Source organism: Solea solea, chromosome 20 (assembly GCF_958295425.1).
Source record: "Solea solea chromosome 20, fSolSol10.1, whole genome shotgun sequence".
NCBI classification, from domain to species: domain Eukaryota; kingdom Metazoa; phylum Chordata; class Actinopteri; order Pleuronectiformes; family Soleidae; genus Solea; species Solea solea.
The window spans coordinates 22,524,833-22,539,537 of record NC_081153.1 but is presented as its reverse complement, the minus strand read 5'-3'; the positions used below and the strand labels follow the sequence as shown (position 1 = coordinate 22,539,537).

The 14,705-nt window shown below is 43.4% G+C and overlaps 2 protein-coding genes across 6 annotated transcripts in view; one reads left to right on the top strand and one right to left on the bottom strand.

Annotated features, from left to right (window-relative positions):
• Positions 1-934: 934 nt before the first annotated feature.
• On the top strand, positions 935-5,661 carry hsf1 (heat shock transcription factor 1). 2 transcript variants are annotated; one of them, XM_058619392.1, is made up of 15 exons: positions 935-1,360; positions 1,472-1,580; positions 1,679-1,812; positions 2,036-2,160; positions 2,315-2,390; positions 2,493-2,554; positions 2,642-2,720; positions 2,807-2,925; positions 3,002-3,171; positions 3,266-3,404; positions 3,932-4,003; positions 4,273-4,378; positions 4,695-4,748; positions 4,862-4,919; positions 4,991-5,661. In XM_058619392.1, exons 1-15 carry the CDS (start codon positions 1,235-1,237, stop codon positions 5,140-5,142), a joined length of 1,581 nt encoding a protein of 526 aa, XP_058475375.1. In that variant the 5' UTR covers positions 935-1,234; the 3' UTR covers positions 5,143-5,661. The 2 variants fall into 2 exon arrangements, with proteins under 2 accessions (XP_058475375.1, XP_058475376.1); XM_058619393.1 differs by lacking the exon at positions 3,932-4,003 and having other exon boundaries at positions 936-1,360.
• Positions 5,662-5,703: 42 nt separating this feature from the next.
• The window catches only part of si:ch211-80h18.1 (uncharacterized protein LOC555593 homolog), a 9,538-nt gene continuing 536 nt past the window's right edge, over positions 5,704-14,705 (bottom strand). The window contains exons 2-23 of one of the 4 annotated variants that reach the window (XM_058619395.1): positions 12,746-12,810; positions 12,541-12,603; positions 11,875-11,910; positions 11,536-11,589; positions 11,191-11,241; positions 10,766-11,101; positions 10,549-10,605; positions 10,401-10,448; positions 10,238-10,282; positions 10,100-10,144; positions 9,707-9,739; positions 9,564-9,626; positions 9,365-9,478; positions 9,149-9,187; positions 9,040-9,078; positions 8,849-8,896; positions 8,732-8,758; positions 8,340-8,405; positions 8,226-8,261; positions 8,071-8,106; positions 6,726-6,770; positions 5,704-6,041 (exon numbers count right to left, since the gene is read on the bottom strand). In XM_058619395.1, the coding sequence (XP_058475378.1) occupies positions 6,007-6,041; positions 6,726-6,770; positions 8,071-8,106; positions 8,226-8,261; positions 8,340-8,405; positions 8,732-8,758; positions 8,849-8,896; positions 9,040-9,078; positions 9,149-9,187; positions 9,365-9,478; positions 9,564-9,626; positions 9,707-9,739; positions 10,100-10,144; positions 10,238-10,282; positions 10,401-10,448; positions 10,549-10,605; positions 10,766-11,101; positions 11,191-11,241; positions 11,536-11,589; positions 11,875-11,910; positions 12,541-12,603; positions 12,746-12,810 (1,381 nt within the window). In that variant the 3' untranslated portion in view covers positions 5,704-6,006. Of the gene's footprint in view, positions 6,042-6,725; positions 6,771-8,070; positions 8,107-8,225; positions 8,262-8,339; positions 8,406-8,731; positions 8,759-8,848; positions 8,897-9,039; positions 9,079-9,148; positions 9,188-9,364; positions 9,479-9,563; positions 9,627-9,706; positions 9,740-10,099; positions 10,145-10,237; positions 10,283-10,400; positions 10,449-10,548; positions 10,606-10,765; positions 11,102-11,190; positions 11,242-11,535; positions 11,590-11,874; positions 11,911-12,540; positions 12,604-12,745; positions 12,814-14,705 lie in introns of all 4 variants that reach the window. The other 3 variants (XM_058619394.1, XM_058619397.1, XM_058619396.1) reach the window with 3 other exon arrangements.

The window sequence follows — 14,705 nt, the reverse complement described above, 5'->3', positions numbered from 1 at the left end:
GACTAAATACAGCGACCGCTGGCCGCAGTCTGATGTGAAGTGGTGCGAACACACGGACATAGATATATTACAGCATTGTAGAGTAGTATATATATATATATATATATATATATGTATGTGTGACGTGTACGAATATATACTACTCTACATATCTAATATTTACATATTATATTTAAATACAGATACAATGACCGTGCGACTTTAATATAAATCTAAAATTCAAAGTTAAAATAAAAAAAAACTTTCAAACTTTCAGGTTAAAACGTTTCCATTAAAAATATATAATAAATATATAAATACGTCATATCTTCATACACAAACCACATGTTTGAATTCTAAATGACTCATTTCTCGCCTCAAATGATGTTAAAACTTTGTTCCAAAGAAAAATATTTATTTCAGATTTATATTTCTATTATCTGCTGCTATGCTCCGCCGAAATGTATTCTGGGATACATGGCCATCGCAAGTACGCTTAAGTCACCTCCGATGCATACTTGGTAAAAATGGGCGGAGCGAGAACACTTCCGGGTTTGAGAACCGTCCTCGCTGTTCGCTTACTTGAGAATTGGAACAGAACTTGGACTGAGGCTGATGACGTTTTCACAAGTATGGGAGTACGCAAGTACACACAAGTACACACAAGTACACACAAGAACACAAGTATGCACAAGTATGGATATTGAGAAACGGCCACAGCTACTGTTCACTAATGTAAATGAGTCACACACACACCATACTGTATTTTTACATGTGAATACGTTGCTGCGACGTTTGTGTGAGCAAAACTAACACTTCACGCGGCCACTCACAGTTGTGACCTCTGACCTCCTGTTTAACCGTAGCACAGTCAGAGACAAATATAACATGAAAATAATGACACACTGGACCTTTAAGGCTTTAGAACGACGTCACAACACGACAGAACGTTCGCTTTACGTTCAGTGGCACGTCATCAGCAGGCGACAGCTCGTTGTCTGTTACGCAGTTGTTTAGTTTGTTGTAATTTTCCACCACAGAGTTTCCGTTAAAAGTCTCTTTTTAAACCCCGCGTCTCACCGACACTTACCGGGAGCTTCCAGCGGCAGCAGCGGCCTCCTCTGGCCGGGATCCGAGCTCCGTGGACCGGTGCGATCGCTACTTTGAGGCGCCGGAGCAGTTAGCACCGTTAGCTCAGATTAACTACAGTGTGTCAGATTAATAATCCAGTGAGCGTTTGATTGTTGTATGTTCGATGGAGTATCCCGGAGGAGGAGGGGGTGGGGCGGTGCTTCCCGCTGGAAACGTCCCGGCCTTCCTCACTAAACTGTGGACTCTGGTTGAAGATCCAGACACGGACCCGCTGATCTGCTGGAGCCCGGTACTAACGCACCGAGCTGCGGCTAACGTCCGTTAGCTGTCTGCTAACATGCTAACATGCTGTGTTTTGACCGGAAATAAAGTTGTTTACGAGTTTGTTTGTTTGTGTCAGAGCGGAAGCAGTTTCCACGTGTTTGACCAGGGTCGCTTCTCCAAAGAAGTTCTGCCAAAGTTCTTCAAACACAACAACATGGCGAGTTTCATCAGACAACTCAACATGTGTGAGTATGAGCGTCTGCTGCTCCGCGCGTGAGTGTGTGTGTGTGTGTGTGAGAAGCGCGCGTGACCCTGCCGTTCACGTGAACACACCTGTGTACAGACGGTTTCAGGAAGGTGGTCCACATCGAGCAGGGCGGTTTACTGAAACCAGAGAGAGACGACACCGAGTTCCAGCACCCGTTCTTCATCAGAGGAGAGGAACATCTGCTGGAGAACATCAAACGTAAAGTCAACGTATGTACGAGCCCAACCTTCTATACGCACCTGTGTGTGTGTGTGTGTGAGGGAGACGTTGACCACGTGTGTGTGTGTGGGGGTGTCTAGCTGTATCCTGGCAGCTGATTGGTCCTGGTCAGGTGGTTCCCTGAATAAGAGCACAGTTTGTGCTTGTTCTAAGACACTGTCCTCAGGTTTGTGTCTCCATGGTAACGGCCCCTCTGTGCTGTGATTGGTCCAGGTGTCCTCGGTGCGTCCGGACGAAGTGAAGATCTCCACAGAAGAAGTGAACAAGATCCTGAGCGACGTTCAGCTGATGAAAGGAAAACAGGAAACCATCGACTCCAGGATCAACACCATGAAACAGTGAGACCAGAACCTCAGCTGTAGACCAGAACCTCATTAAACTGTAGACCAGAACCTCATTAAACTGTAGACCAGAACCTCATTAAACTGTAGACCAGAACCAGAATCTCATTAAACTGTAGACCAGGACCTGACATGCATGTCTGTGTTTCAGTGAGAACGAGGCTCTGTGGAGGGAGGTGGCCAGTCTGAGACAGAAACACTCCCAACAACAGAAAGTTGTCAACAAGGTAGTACTCAAATATTTCTACAATACTTTGAACACTTCGACTATAAATACTACTCATGTTCATGGAACCTGGAAACATGAATGATCTTCTCTCACTCCACAGTTGATCCAGTTCCTGGTGTCTCTCATCCAAACCAACAGGATCTTGGGAGTGAAGAGGAAGATGCAAGTTTACCACGTTCACGACACAAAACACTACAAATACTACACACTGTACTGTAGATGTGTGACCGTGTTTATTTGCCTCTGCAGTCCACTGATGCTGAACGACTCCAGCTCCGCCCACTCCCTGCCCAAATACAGTCGTCCGCTCTCACTGGAGCACATGCAGGTAAACTGACACTGACTCACCTGTTGTGGTCCAGTTCGGTTCTGGTTCTGGTCTCATGCAGGTTATTTCCGTCACTTCCTTCTCAGGCTGCAGCCAGTCTCCTTTCTGCCGACTCACCCATCTCTTCTGGACCCATCATCTCTGACATCACTGAGTTGACCTCGCCTATTACAGAGGGCGTGGCCAGTGATTGGACGGACGCAGGGTGAGGACCAATGACATCATACGTCCTGTGGACGGCCGGCGACCGTGCACTCCCTAACGCTGTTCTTCACTTGCAGTGAGAGTCAGTTGGTTGACATCAAAGATGACCTGCCCAGTCCTGATGTGGAGGTGTGTCCTGTTCTGGAGGGTGGAGCTACACCTGTGGACACGCCCCTCTCTCCCACCACCTTCATCAACTCCATCCTGCAAGACAACGAGACGCAGCCGACCGCCAACCCGACACCAGGTAACGGCAGACGGAGGGCCGTGTCCAGGTCCTGAGAGCGCGCTGTGTCCAGGTCCTGGTCCGGTCTGTGAACTAACCGCTGTCTCCTCCACAGCCATTGTTGAGATGAGCTCTGCCTCCTCTGGGCCCCTCCCACCTGCCCCAACCAGCCAATCATCTTCTCCCTTGTCCAGCCTCATTTCAGGCTCCTCCCCAACTCAGCAGAAATGTCAGACCATCGCCTGCATCGACAGGTACGTGTGTTCCCCCTGCTGTCAGGACAATGCAACTGCACCTTATTACCTGTTATTAACCTGTTAAAACTGTTAGTAATCAAACAACTGTTAGTAATAGTTAACATCTGTTAGTGATGGCTAATAACTTAGTAATGGTTAACATCTGTTAGTAATAGTTAACATCTGTTAGTAATAGTTAACATCTGTTAGTAATAGTTAACAACTGTTGGTAATGGTTAATAACTTTTAGTAATAGTAAACATATGTTAGTAATAGTTAACATCTGTTAGCAATGGTTAATAACTGTTGGTAATGGTTAATAACAGTTATTACCTGTCACCTGACTTTAAAGGGATAGTTTCAGTTTTGGTTGTTACAAAGAGACACAGTGTGTGGTTTTGAGCAGCAGGGGGCGCTGACAGTTCCACACTAAATAAGAATAAAGCCAAACTATCCCTTTAACAGCGGTCCTGTGTGTGTGTGTGTGTGTGTCTCCCCCTGCTGGTCAGGTGTGTCATTAACACCTTGCCCTGTGCTCCCCTCAGACCCCTCCCCCCTCCCTCTGCAGGTGGATTCTCACCTGACATTTGGCGCTTGGTATCATCGTCAGCTGACAAGTGAATTATTGATCTATTGATTATTGATGAATGGTTTGTTTTGACTAGTGTAACTAGTGAGGATGAGTTTAGCGATGACAACAGTAGTGACACGCCCCCTCAGGTGTTCTTAATACATTACATCATCACATCAGTCAGAGCCAATGAGCTTAAAGATGAGTCACATGCAGGAAGTAAGACAGAAGAAGAAGGAAGTCGACAAATGATAGAGCAGGTCTCTCTCTCTCTCTCTGTCTCTGTCTGTCTCTCTCTCTGTTACTGTCTCTCAGGAGTGAGTTGTGCAGCCATGTGGACACCGTGGACAACAGTCTAGAGAACCTGCAGACCGTCCTCAATACACAGACGTTCACCTTTGACACGATGCCGCTGCTCGAGGTGATTTTCACTGTTTTAAAGAACGTAATAATCTCTGCGTCACATGATCACGTCCTTATCTCACTGTGAGACAGACGTCTGTAACGCACTCACTCTCCCACATCAAACCCTCCTCTGCTGCCTCGTGTGGTCACTGTGTCACTGAGGTCAATCTGAACAAAGGAGTTCAAACACTGAAGAGACAAAATCAGTGTGTGTGTGTGTGTGTGTGTGTGTGTGTGTGAGTGTGTGAGTGAGTGAGTGAGTGTTTTTCTGACTTGTCAGTTTTTTAGTGTTAAATTGAATAACTTTAATAACTGTGCGTTTGTTTGTTTAGTTCTTGGGTTCCTCTTCCTCCTCTGGAGAGTTTGACCTCGACAGTTTGGACAACGTGAGTTCATCACACTTAAGTTGTTTCTTCACTTCCTGTCCTGGCTCTTTTCAAAATAAAAGCACAGACGCTGTTTGTTTGTTGAATGTGATGATGTCACCGTCTCCTCTCAGCTGTTGTCTGATGAACTTCCTAAAGACACTGGTGGAAGCAGCAGCATGAGTGACACAGGTAACACACGCACACACACACACACCCTCTCTCTCACGCGCTGACTCTGCCGCTCTCTCTGATTGGTCCAGGGAAGCAGCTTGTGCAGTACACAGCCACACCCCCGGAGGCCGATCTGCCATCCCTGCTGGAGTTGGCCGAGCCTTTCCTCAGTCCAGACCCACCCACCGACGACCCCGCGGCTGCTCTGCTAAGCCACGCCCACCACGACTCGGACCTTTGATGACTCATCAGTAACTACAGCAACAGGGACAGGCCGAGCACCAACTCAGCAGACAAGGAAATCAACTCATCAACGATAGATCGATCAATAGATCAGTTTTTAGTCTGAAAGTTATTGATCTCGTGTGTGTGGGAGTGTGTGTCTCTGTATGTGAGAGTGTCTCTGTGTGTGTATGTATGTGTGAGTGTGTCTGTCTGTGTGTGTCGTCTTCCGCTCCTTTTATTTTAGCCATTTTTTTGTTGCTTTTATTAAAGTTGATTTTTTTTTGACATTCACTGAAAAAAAAGCATGTGGGTGTGGCATGGCGTATGATGTCACAGGAGGGGGCGGGGACACCTGCATGTCATTTGTGTAAAATAGAGACGCCGACGAGAATCGGAATATTTTTGGAAAAGTTTATAAGAATAAGAAGTTGTCACCCGTCGCCATGGAAACCATGTGGAAACCATGTTGGATCGATTGATCAGGTTTTCAGCCTTGATGTGTGATTGATCCACATTAAAGTTATTTATCGCCTCAGTCGTGTCCTGTGATGAACACATGAATGAAGACACGTCTCTGTTTGATGTTCAAAATAGACAAAACATTTAATGTAGAAGTTATAAAAGTACATTTCACAATCCTGACAGTGAAGGTGATGATGTCACATCCTGTATGATGTCATCAAATGATTTTTTTTCCCCCCCACTAAAACAAAACAAATGTCTATAAACAAAATCCACATTTTAAATATTTTAATAACAATGCTGCTCAGAGGGAGGAGCCTACAGCTAGTGGGAGGAGTCAGATTTCCTGGGCCATGCTGATTGGTCGGTACACTGGAATCTGTAACGCAGGAATCGAACTCGCGGTTTGATGTGGAAGTCAGCAGGTATCCTCCAGTTCCACATTTTCTGCACCTGAGACACAAAAAGCATGTTTACCGGTTACACTTTGATTTAAATCAGATCAATTAAATGTTTTCATCCTTCACTTATTGATCTGTGAGAAGAGAGCAATTAATGAAAATAAATGTTTTAAACTGACTGAAAGTCCAGTGTAACAGTGGCTCCAGAAACTACTGGACTTTTGTTCTCAAGTGTTGTTGCATGAGGCACTGACTTTGCTGTGAGCGCCCCCTGCTGCTGAGAACCAACCTGAGACAGGAAACTGAAGTTTGTAAACCACTCACTCTCACACACCAAACCTCATAGAGAAAATCTGTGATTTTAGCTGGCAGGGACACAGGAGCTGCTGCTCCTCTGCTGCCTCGTGTGGTCACTTTGTGTCACTGAGGTCAATCTGAACAAAGGATATCAAACACTGAAGAGACAAAATAAGACATTTGAACTCAGTGATGGAGGCAGCAGTGTGTGTGAGAGTAGTTTACAAACTTCAGGTTCCTGTTGGAAGAGTCTGTCACAGGACGTGACGTAGATTTTATTAACTGAGTCTGTTTTTTTTTTTTCTTGTGTCCCTGCTGGAAGCCATGTGTCATTACCTCATACAACCACATCTCAAAACACCAGGACGAGCTTTAATGATCTGTGTGAGACACATGCTGTGCTCTGTGGGGTCAGAGGTCAGAGTGTGTGATTACGAACCTTCAGGACCCTGACCAGGTGTGTTGTACTGTTCAGTGACTGAACCTGCAGAGAACAAGCAGAACCAAGAAAAGAGAAAGAGGAAGTTTTCAACACCTGATCTCAGAGGACACACAGCAACACTACTGACCACACAGCAGTCTGTAAAGTAGTCTGTAAACACACAACAGTCTGTAAACACAGTATGTAAACAGAGTCTGTAAAGTAGTCTGTAAACACACAGCAGTCTGTAAAGTAGTCTGTAAACACACATCAGTCTGTAAACACAGTATGTAAACACAGTCTGTAAAGTAGTCCGTAAACAGTCTGTAAAGTAGTCTGTAAACACACACCAGTCTGTAAACACAGTTCGTTAAACACACAGCAGTCTGTAAACATAGTCTGTAAAGTAGTCTGTAAACACACAGCAGTCTGTAAAATAGTCTGTAAACAGTCTGTAAACACACAGCAGTCTGTAAAGTAGTCTGTAAACACACAGCAGTCTGTAAACACAGTCCGTAAAGTAGTCTGTAAACACACAGCAGTATGTAAAGTAGTCTGTAAACACACAGCAGCATGTAAAGTAGTCTGTAAACACACAGCAGTATGTAAAGTAGTCTGTAAACACACATCAGTCTGTAAACACAGTATGTAAACACAGTCTGTAAAGTAGTCCGTAAACAGTCTGTAAAGTAGTCTGTAAACACACACCAGTCTGTAAACACAGTTTGTTAAACACACAGCAGTCTGTAAACATAGTGTGTAAAGTAGTCTGTAAACACACAGCAGTCTGTAAAATAGTCTGTAAACACACAGCAGTCTGTAAACACAGTCTGTAAAGTAGTCTGTAAACACACAGCAGTATGTAAACACAGTCTGTAAAGTAGTCTGTAAACACACAGCAGTATGTAAAGTAGTCTGTAAACACACAGCAGTATGTAAAGTAGTCTGTAAACACACATCAGTCTGTAAACACAGTATGTAAACACAGTCTGTAAAGTAGTCCGTAAACAGTCTGTAAAGTAGTCTGTAAACACACACCAGTCTGTAAACACAGTTCGTTAAACACACAGCAGTCTGTAAACATAGTCTGTAAAGTAGTCTGTAAACACACAGCAGTCTGTAAAATAGTCTGTAAACAGTCTGTAAACACACAGCAGTCTGTAAAGTAGTCTGTAAACACACAGCAGTCTGTAAACACAGTCTGTAAAGTAGTCTGTAAACACACAGCAGTATGTAAAGTAGTCTGTAAACACACAGCAGTCTGTAAACACAGTATGTAAACACAGTCTGTAAAGTAGTCTGTAAACACACAGCAGTGTAAAGCAGTCTTGCAGCGTGTACAGTGAACATCTGTAAAACTTACCAGCCGCCTGTGTGTGATCCATCACAGGTGAATGACCTGAAACAAACACACATGTGAACAGTAGAAGAAGAACACTGTTTACTTCTCTCACACACACACACACACACACATCGCATCTCTTCTTCTTCTGTGGTGTAAATAAAAGGCTTACTTACTGGAGTCCAGTGGACTTCCTGTTGGATCTGCTGAAACTACAATCACACAACAACATGGTTCAAGTCTTTGACCTTTGACCTTTAACCATGGCCGTGTAGGAGGGCGGGGCTTACCTGTATCTGTTGCTGTTGCTGTCAGGTCTGTCACTGCGGTAACCAGGTCTGTGTGGAAGTTAACACCTGTGTGTGTGTGTGTGTGTGTGTGTGTGTGTGTGTGTGTGTGTGAGAGAGAGAAGTAAACAAACACACAGTTGTGTAAAGGTGAAGTAAATCATTTTGTGGAATTAATTTTTGATACTCAAACAGAAGCCCCACCCCATTAAAGGCCACACCCTCCCCTGCAGAAGCACCCACCCATGTTTGGGGGCGTGGTCTAACTTCCTGAGACAATAGAAAGTACAGACTTAGCATGCTGTCACTGTTAATGGCCGTTCCCATGGAAACCACCGTGAGTCAGACTGGTTACCACCTTTACTGTCGTCATAGCAACACGTTACGTCACTCACCTGTGACGTCATGTCCCAGACCAAGACCTGAGGGCGGAGCCAATCAGAGATTAGTTTCTGTTACTGATCAAATCTGATCTGATTTATTGATGTCATCATGATGTCATCAGCGCCTACCTGTGAGGTCAGTCCGCAGGTCAGCGAGGGAGAGCGGAAGGTCGGTCGCTGTGGAGAAGAGAAGAAGCACAGGCGACAGACTGAACGACAGACGGATCGTTGTTGTCGTTGTGGCGATGCAGCAGGACAAATGGCGAGGTCAGGGTGCGATTACGTTCAAATTGTGCTGCGAAGACGAGATAAACATTTACCTGCGTTTGTGTCCGACAGGTGAGTCTGTCGATCGTTTCCTGAAAAACAACAGACATTCAGTGACCTTCACTCCTACAGGTGAGCAGCTGTAAGTGCAGGTGAGCTCACCTGTCTGTTCTCTGTGAGCGTCGGCGTGCCATGGCGACACTGCAGCGGAAAAACAACAGAGCAAACGTTCTCATTTGTCACGTGACTATTCCTGAAGCTAATGCTAAGCTAACTATAGTCGCCGTTTAATTGTGTTCGAGCGCAAATTTAAGCCCTGCCCAGAAACATCTTAAAGCCAATCAGCTGCTGCAACATAAGACAGTTTCGTATACGAACCCTCCGGAGCTCCAGAGTGGGAGGAGCCAGAGCTGGACAGGGATTGGCCAGGTCCTGATCCCAGAGAGGTGTGGTCTAGTCCCGTTTGGCCGATGCCAGATTGATGGATGTGACCTTCAACAGGATGACAGCAGAGGAGGTGGGTAATGAGGGATTAGTAAACCTGATCCCTGATCACCTTTGTGGGCGGGCACAATACCTGCAGGTAAGTCCAGACTGTGCAGATCCACAGACGACGCTGCTGATCCACCTGAACTGATCACTAATAAATGAACACAGGAAATCGATCAGTTGCACAGGTGATTGGTCAGCGTTCTTTTAAAAGTGATCATTTATTCACACCTGAGTCCAGCTGATAGGGCGGGTCCATGTGACCTGTCAAAATAAAAGACAAACCAATTTAATAACACATTACATGTCATTTAGCAGACGCTTTTATCCAAAGCGACTTACAATGGAATTGAGTACAATCAGCCAGGGGTGGAGTCGAACTTGCAACCATTGCTACCATGATGTCTTTCGCACACAGGGTACCGGTCCTTACCACTGAGCCACTCCACCCCCCAATACACCTGTTCCTGTTCACACCAGTTCCTGTTCTCACCTGAACAGTTTTGTTGAATATTTTATATTTGCTTCGTCTAAAATCACATGATCAGTATCATGTGACAGCTCACACTGATGTCTGATTGGACGACAGCTTTACTTCCTGTATGGTGTGACAGAAACACAGACCTGGAATGTTGACGTGAACATCTGGACTCAACGGATCTCTTCCACCTGGAAACACACGCACACACACACCCACACACGCACACATGTTAAACTGCAGGTCACACACACACACACACACCTGTCGTCAGGTGAACTTACCCATGAGGCCGAGCAGGAAGTCGTGACTGGACAGTTCAGTGGTTCCTAAAGGAGAACAAGAAGCAGACGGGCGATTTCTCGGAGATTATTCAGATTATTCAGATTTTCCTCGTTCAGTTAGTTTGGTCTGAGATGATCGTGATGATGTCACCTGGACACTCACCTGTATAATCCAGGTGAGAAAACCCAGCTTCAAATGAGCCCGACACACCTGAGAGAGAGAGAGAAAATATTCTAGTTTTCTTTGACTTTACACACGCTCTCTCGCTCTCTCTCACTTTCCTCCTGTAGCTCCACCCCCTGCAGCTCACCTGTCTGACTGCCAGCCCCGCCCCCTCCTCCTCCATTCAGAAGCTTCTGTCCATTACCTGAAACAATGGTTTTCATGTTGCACATTCATGGTTTCATGTTGTTGTTGTTTATTATTGTTTATAAATATTTACCATTGGACTCAGACCCTGAGGACACAAACATCTCCTCATCCATTCATTCATTCTGTTACAATGTAGGATCAGGATCTTTATTTACCTGCAGCCTGAGTTTGAATTCCAGAGTCACCAGGATGTTCTGCTGCCGACGCAGAACCTAGAAAACTTGGAGAACCTGCAGATCCCGGAGAACCTGGAAAACCTGCAGATCCTGGAGAACCTGCAGATCCTGGAGAACCTGCAGATCCTGGAAAACCCGGAGAACCTGCAGATCCTGGAAAACCTAGAAAACTTGGAGAACCTGCAGATCCTGGAAAACCTGGAGAACCTGCAGATCCTGGAAAACCTGGAGGACCTGGAAAACCCAGAGATTCTCGAGAACCTTGAGATTCTGGAGAAGCAGCAAAACCTGAGGATCCTGTTAAAACTGCAGAACCTGGAGAAGAGAACAAGTACTGCGTAGTATTACTGCAGTACTGTGTAGTATTACTGCAGTACTGCGTAGTGTTTCTTCCTTCAGTTTACCTGCAGAACTTCCTGCTGCTCCATCACTTCCTGTTGACTGAATGCTGGAAACTGAACATGAACAAAAAGAAACTGTTTTAATATTAAATTCTATCTATCTATCTATCTATCTATCTATCTATCTATCTATCTATCTATCTATCTATCTAATGTTGGTTTCTGTTGAAGTGGACCTCAGGTTTCAGCAAGGGGGGGGCGCTGTGGTTCTCATCCTCACCTGCTGCAGTAACCAAATCAGACTAATCCTGGTCTGAAAGGCGGTCACTTAATCTGGATTAAAAACCTGAGCCTGAACACGAACAAACAAAGTTTTCAGAAGGAAGAACCTGATCAGGAGCGACTCACCTGAACCTCCGGACGCAGACGCCACTGAGACCTGCGGCGGCATGCCAACAAACCCTGCCAGGACACGGGAAGGGGACATGGGGGACGGGGGACGGGTGGGGGACAGGTATCAGGTGTTCAGGATGAATGAAGCTTCTGTTTCTATCAGCTGAAGGAAAAACTGGGGAATCAGTGTTGTTAAATATCTGAGGAAAGTGTGACTGCATCTATCTTTATTATTATGATTATTATTATTATTATTATTATTATTATAATAAGAAGAAGAATAAAGGTACATTAGCTTCTTTCAGCCTCTGTGTTTATGCAGATTTATGTGATAAAGTTATTTCATCCTCTCACCCTCAAACTTATCCTGACTCTTGGAGTCATCATCATCTGAAAGAAAAACATCCAACATTTATTTCTTTAATTAAAACGTTTTTAACCATAGTTTGTTTTAAATCAGCAGCAAAAATCACCCATTTGATTTGCTTTATGGATGTAATGACTAAATATGTTCAAGTTAACACTTTATATGAAACTGTGTTCATATAACAAATGCATTAAGTTCATGAGTATATAAAGTCTTAACTTGTTAACTTTACTTTGAATTAACTCAATTTATGAAATATTTTGAAGATTGTCCAACAATTTAATTTTTCACTGCAGTGAAAACATGAAAACTGATTTTAGCCACTTAACAAAGGCTTGTGTTATAAAATCTATGTCAGTTGAAGTTTACATTATCTTCAGAACATGTTCACGTCTTTATCTCCCTGTTAGACAGACGTTTGTAAACCACTCCCTCTCCCACTCCAAACCTCATAGAGAAAATCAGTGATTTTAGCTTCAGATTTAGTGAAGTCATATTAAACTGATTAAATCGAGGTGAAAATAACTGGGTCACCCCTAGTGATGGCTGGCTGCACTACAGGTCATAAACCCCGCCCACAAGGCACAAAATAAATGTTTCTGTCTGATCAATCATACACACACACACACACACACACACACACAGAGGCCTACCCTCCTCCTCAGACAGTTCCCCCTCCCCCTGCTCTGGGGCCTCCACCTCCTCTTGCTCCTTCTCTGAATAAAAGCAGAAGACACATATGTATATCATCACATAAACAACAAACAAAACAATAAACAAATGACACCTCACTAATAATAGAATGTATATTTTCACACAGTGTGTGTGTGTGTGTAAAGTCTATACATGTGTTTTTACCCTCCACAGGAGCCGTAGAGGCAGATGTTGCCAGAAAGACGACCAACAACACTATAAACAGGTTTCTGCTGGAACAGAGCAGATAAATACTGATCAAAACTGACCAACACTGCTCAATACTGATCAATACTGCTCAATACTGATCAACACTGATCAATACTGCTCAATACTGATCAATACTGATCAACAATGATCAAAACTGACCAACACTGATCAATACTGCTCAATACTGATCAATACTTACCAACACTGATCAACACTGACCAACACTGATCAATACTGCTCAATACTGACCAACACTGATCAAAACTGACCAACACGCATCAATGCTGATCAATACTGCTCAATACTGATCAACACTGATCAATACTTACCAACAATGATCAAAACTGACCAACACTGATCAATGCTGATCAATACTGCTCAATACTGATCAAAACATGACCAACACTGATCAATACTGCTCAATAATGATCAATACTGATCAAAACTGACCAACACTAATCAATACTGCTCAATACTGACCAACACTGATCAATGCTAATTAACACTGACCAACACTAATCAAAACTGACCAACACTGATCAATACTGCTCAATACTGACCAACACTGACCAAAACTGATCAATGCTGATCAATACTGCTCAATAATGGTCAATACTGATCAATACTGATCAATGCTGACCAACACTGATCATTACTGATTAATGCTGACCAACACTGATCATTACTGATCAATGCTGACCAACACTGATCAATACTGACTAACATTGATCAAAACTGACCAATACTGATCAATGCTGATCGACACTGATCAATGCTGATCGACACTGATCAACGCTGATCAATATTGTCCAAAACTGAAAAATACTGACCAACACTGATCATTACTGATCAATGCTGACCAACACTGATCAACACTGATCAACACTGATCAACACTGATCAATACTGACCAACACTGACCAATACTGGTCAATGCTGATCAACACTGGTCAATGCTGATCAACACTGATCAATACTGATCAATACTGTCCAAAACTGAAAAATACTGACCAACATTGACCAATACTGATCAATGCTGATCAACAATGATCAATACTGACCAACACTGATCATTACTGATCAATGCTGATCAATGCTGACCAACACTGATCAACACTGATCAATACTGTCCAAAACTGAAAAATACTGACCAACACTGATCAATACCAATCATTACCGATCATTACTGTTACTGATGCTGAATATCCAGAGTAAGCAGTGTCAGTAACTTTACATAAATAACATTTATCTGCTATATTATTTGTATTAGCAGTAGTGACAGTAGTATTATTAGCAGTAGTGACAGTAGTATTATTAGCAGTAGTGACAGTAGTATTATTAGCAGTGGTGACAGTAGTATTATTAGCAGTAGTGACAATAGTATTATTAGCAGTAGTGACAGTAGTATTATTAGCAGTAGTGACAGTAGTATTATTAGCAGTAGTGACAATAGTATTATTAGCAGTAGTGACAGTAGTATTATTAGCAGTAGTGACAGTAGTATTATTAGCAGTAGTGACAGTAGTATTATTAGCAGTAGTGACAATAGTATTATTAGCAGTAGTGACAGTAGTATTATTAGCAGTAGTGACAGTAGTATTATTAGCAGTAGTGACAGTAGTATTATTAGCAGTAGTGACAATAGTATTATTAGCAGTAGTGACAGTAGTATTATTAGCAGTAGTGACAGTAGTATTATCAGCAGTAGTGACAATAGTATTATTAGCAGTAGTGACAATAGTATTATTAGCAGTAGTGACAGTAGTATTATGAGCAGTAGTGACAGAAGTATTATGAGCAGTAGTGACAGAAGTATTATTAGCAGTAGTGACAGTAGTATTATTAGCAGTAGTGACAGTAGTATTATTAGCAGTAATGACAGTAGTATTATTAGCAGTAGTGACAGAAGTATTATG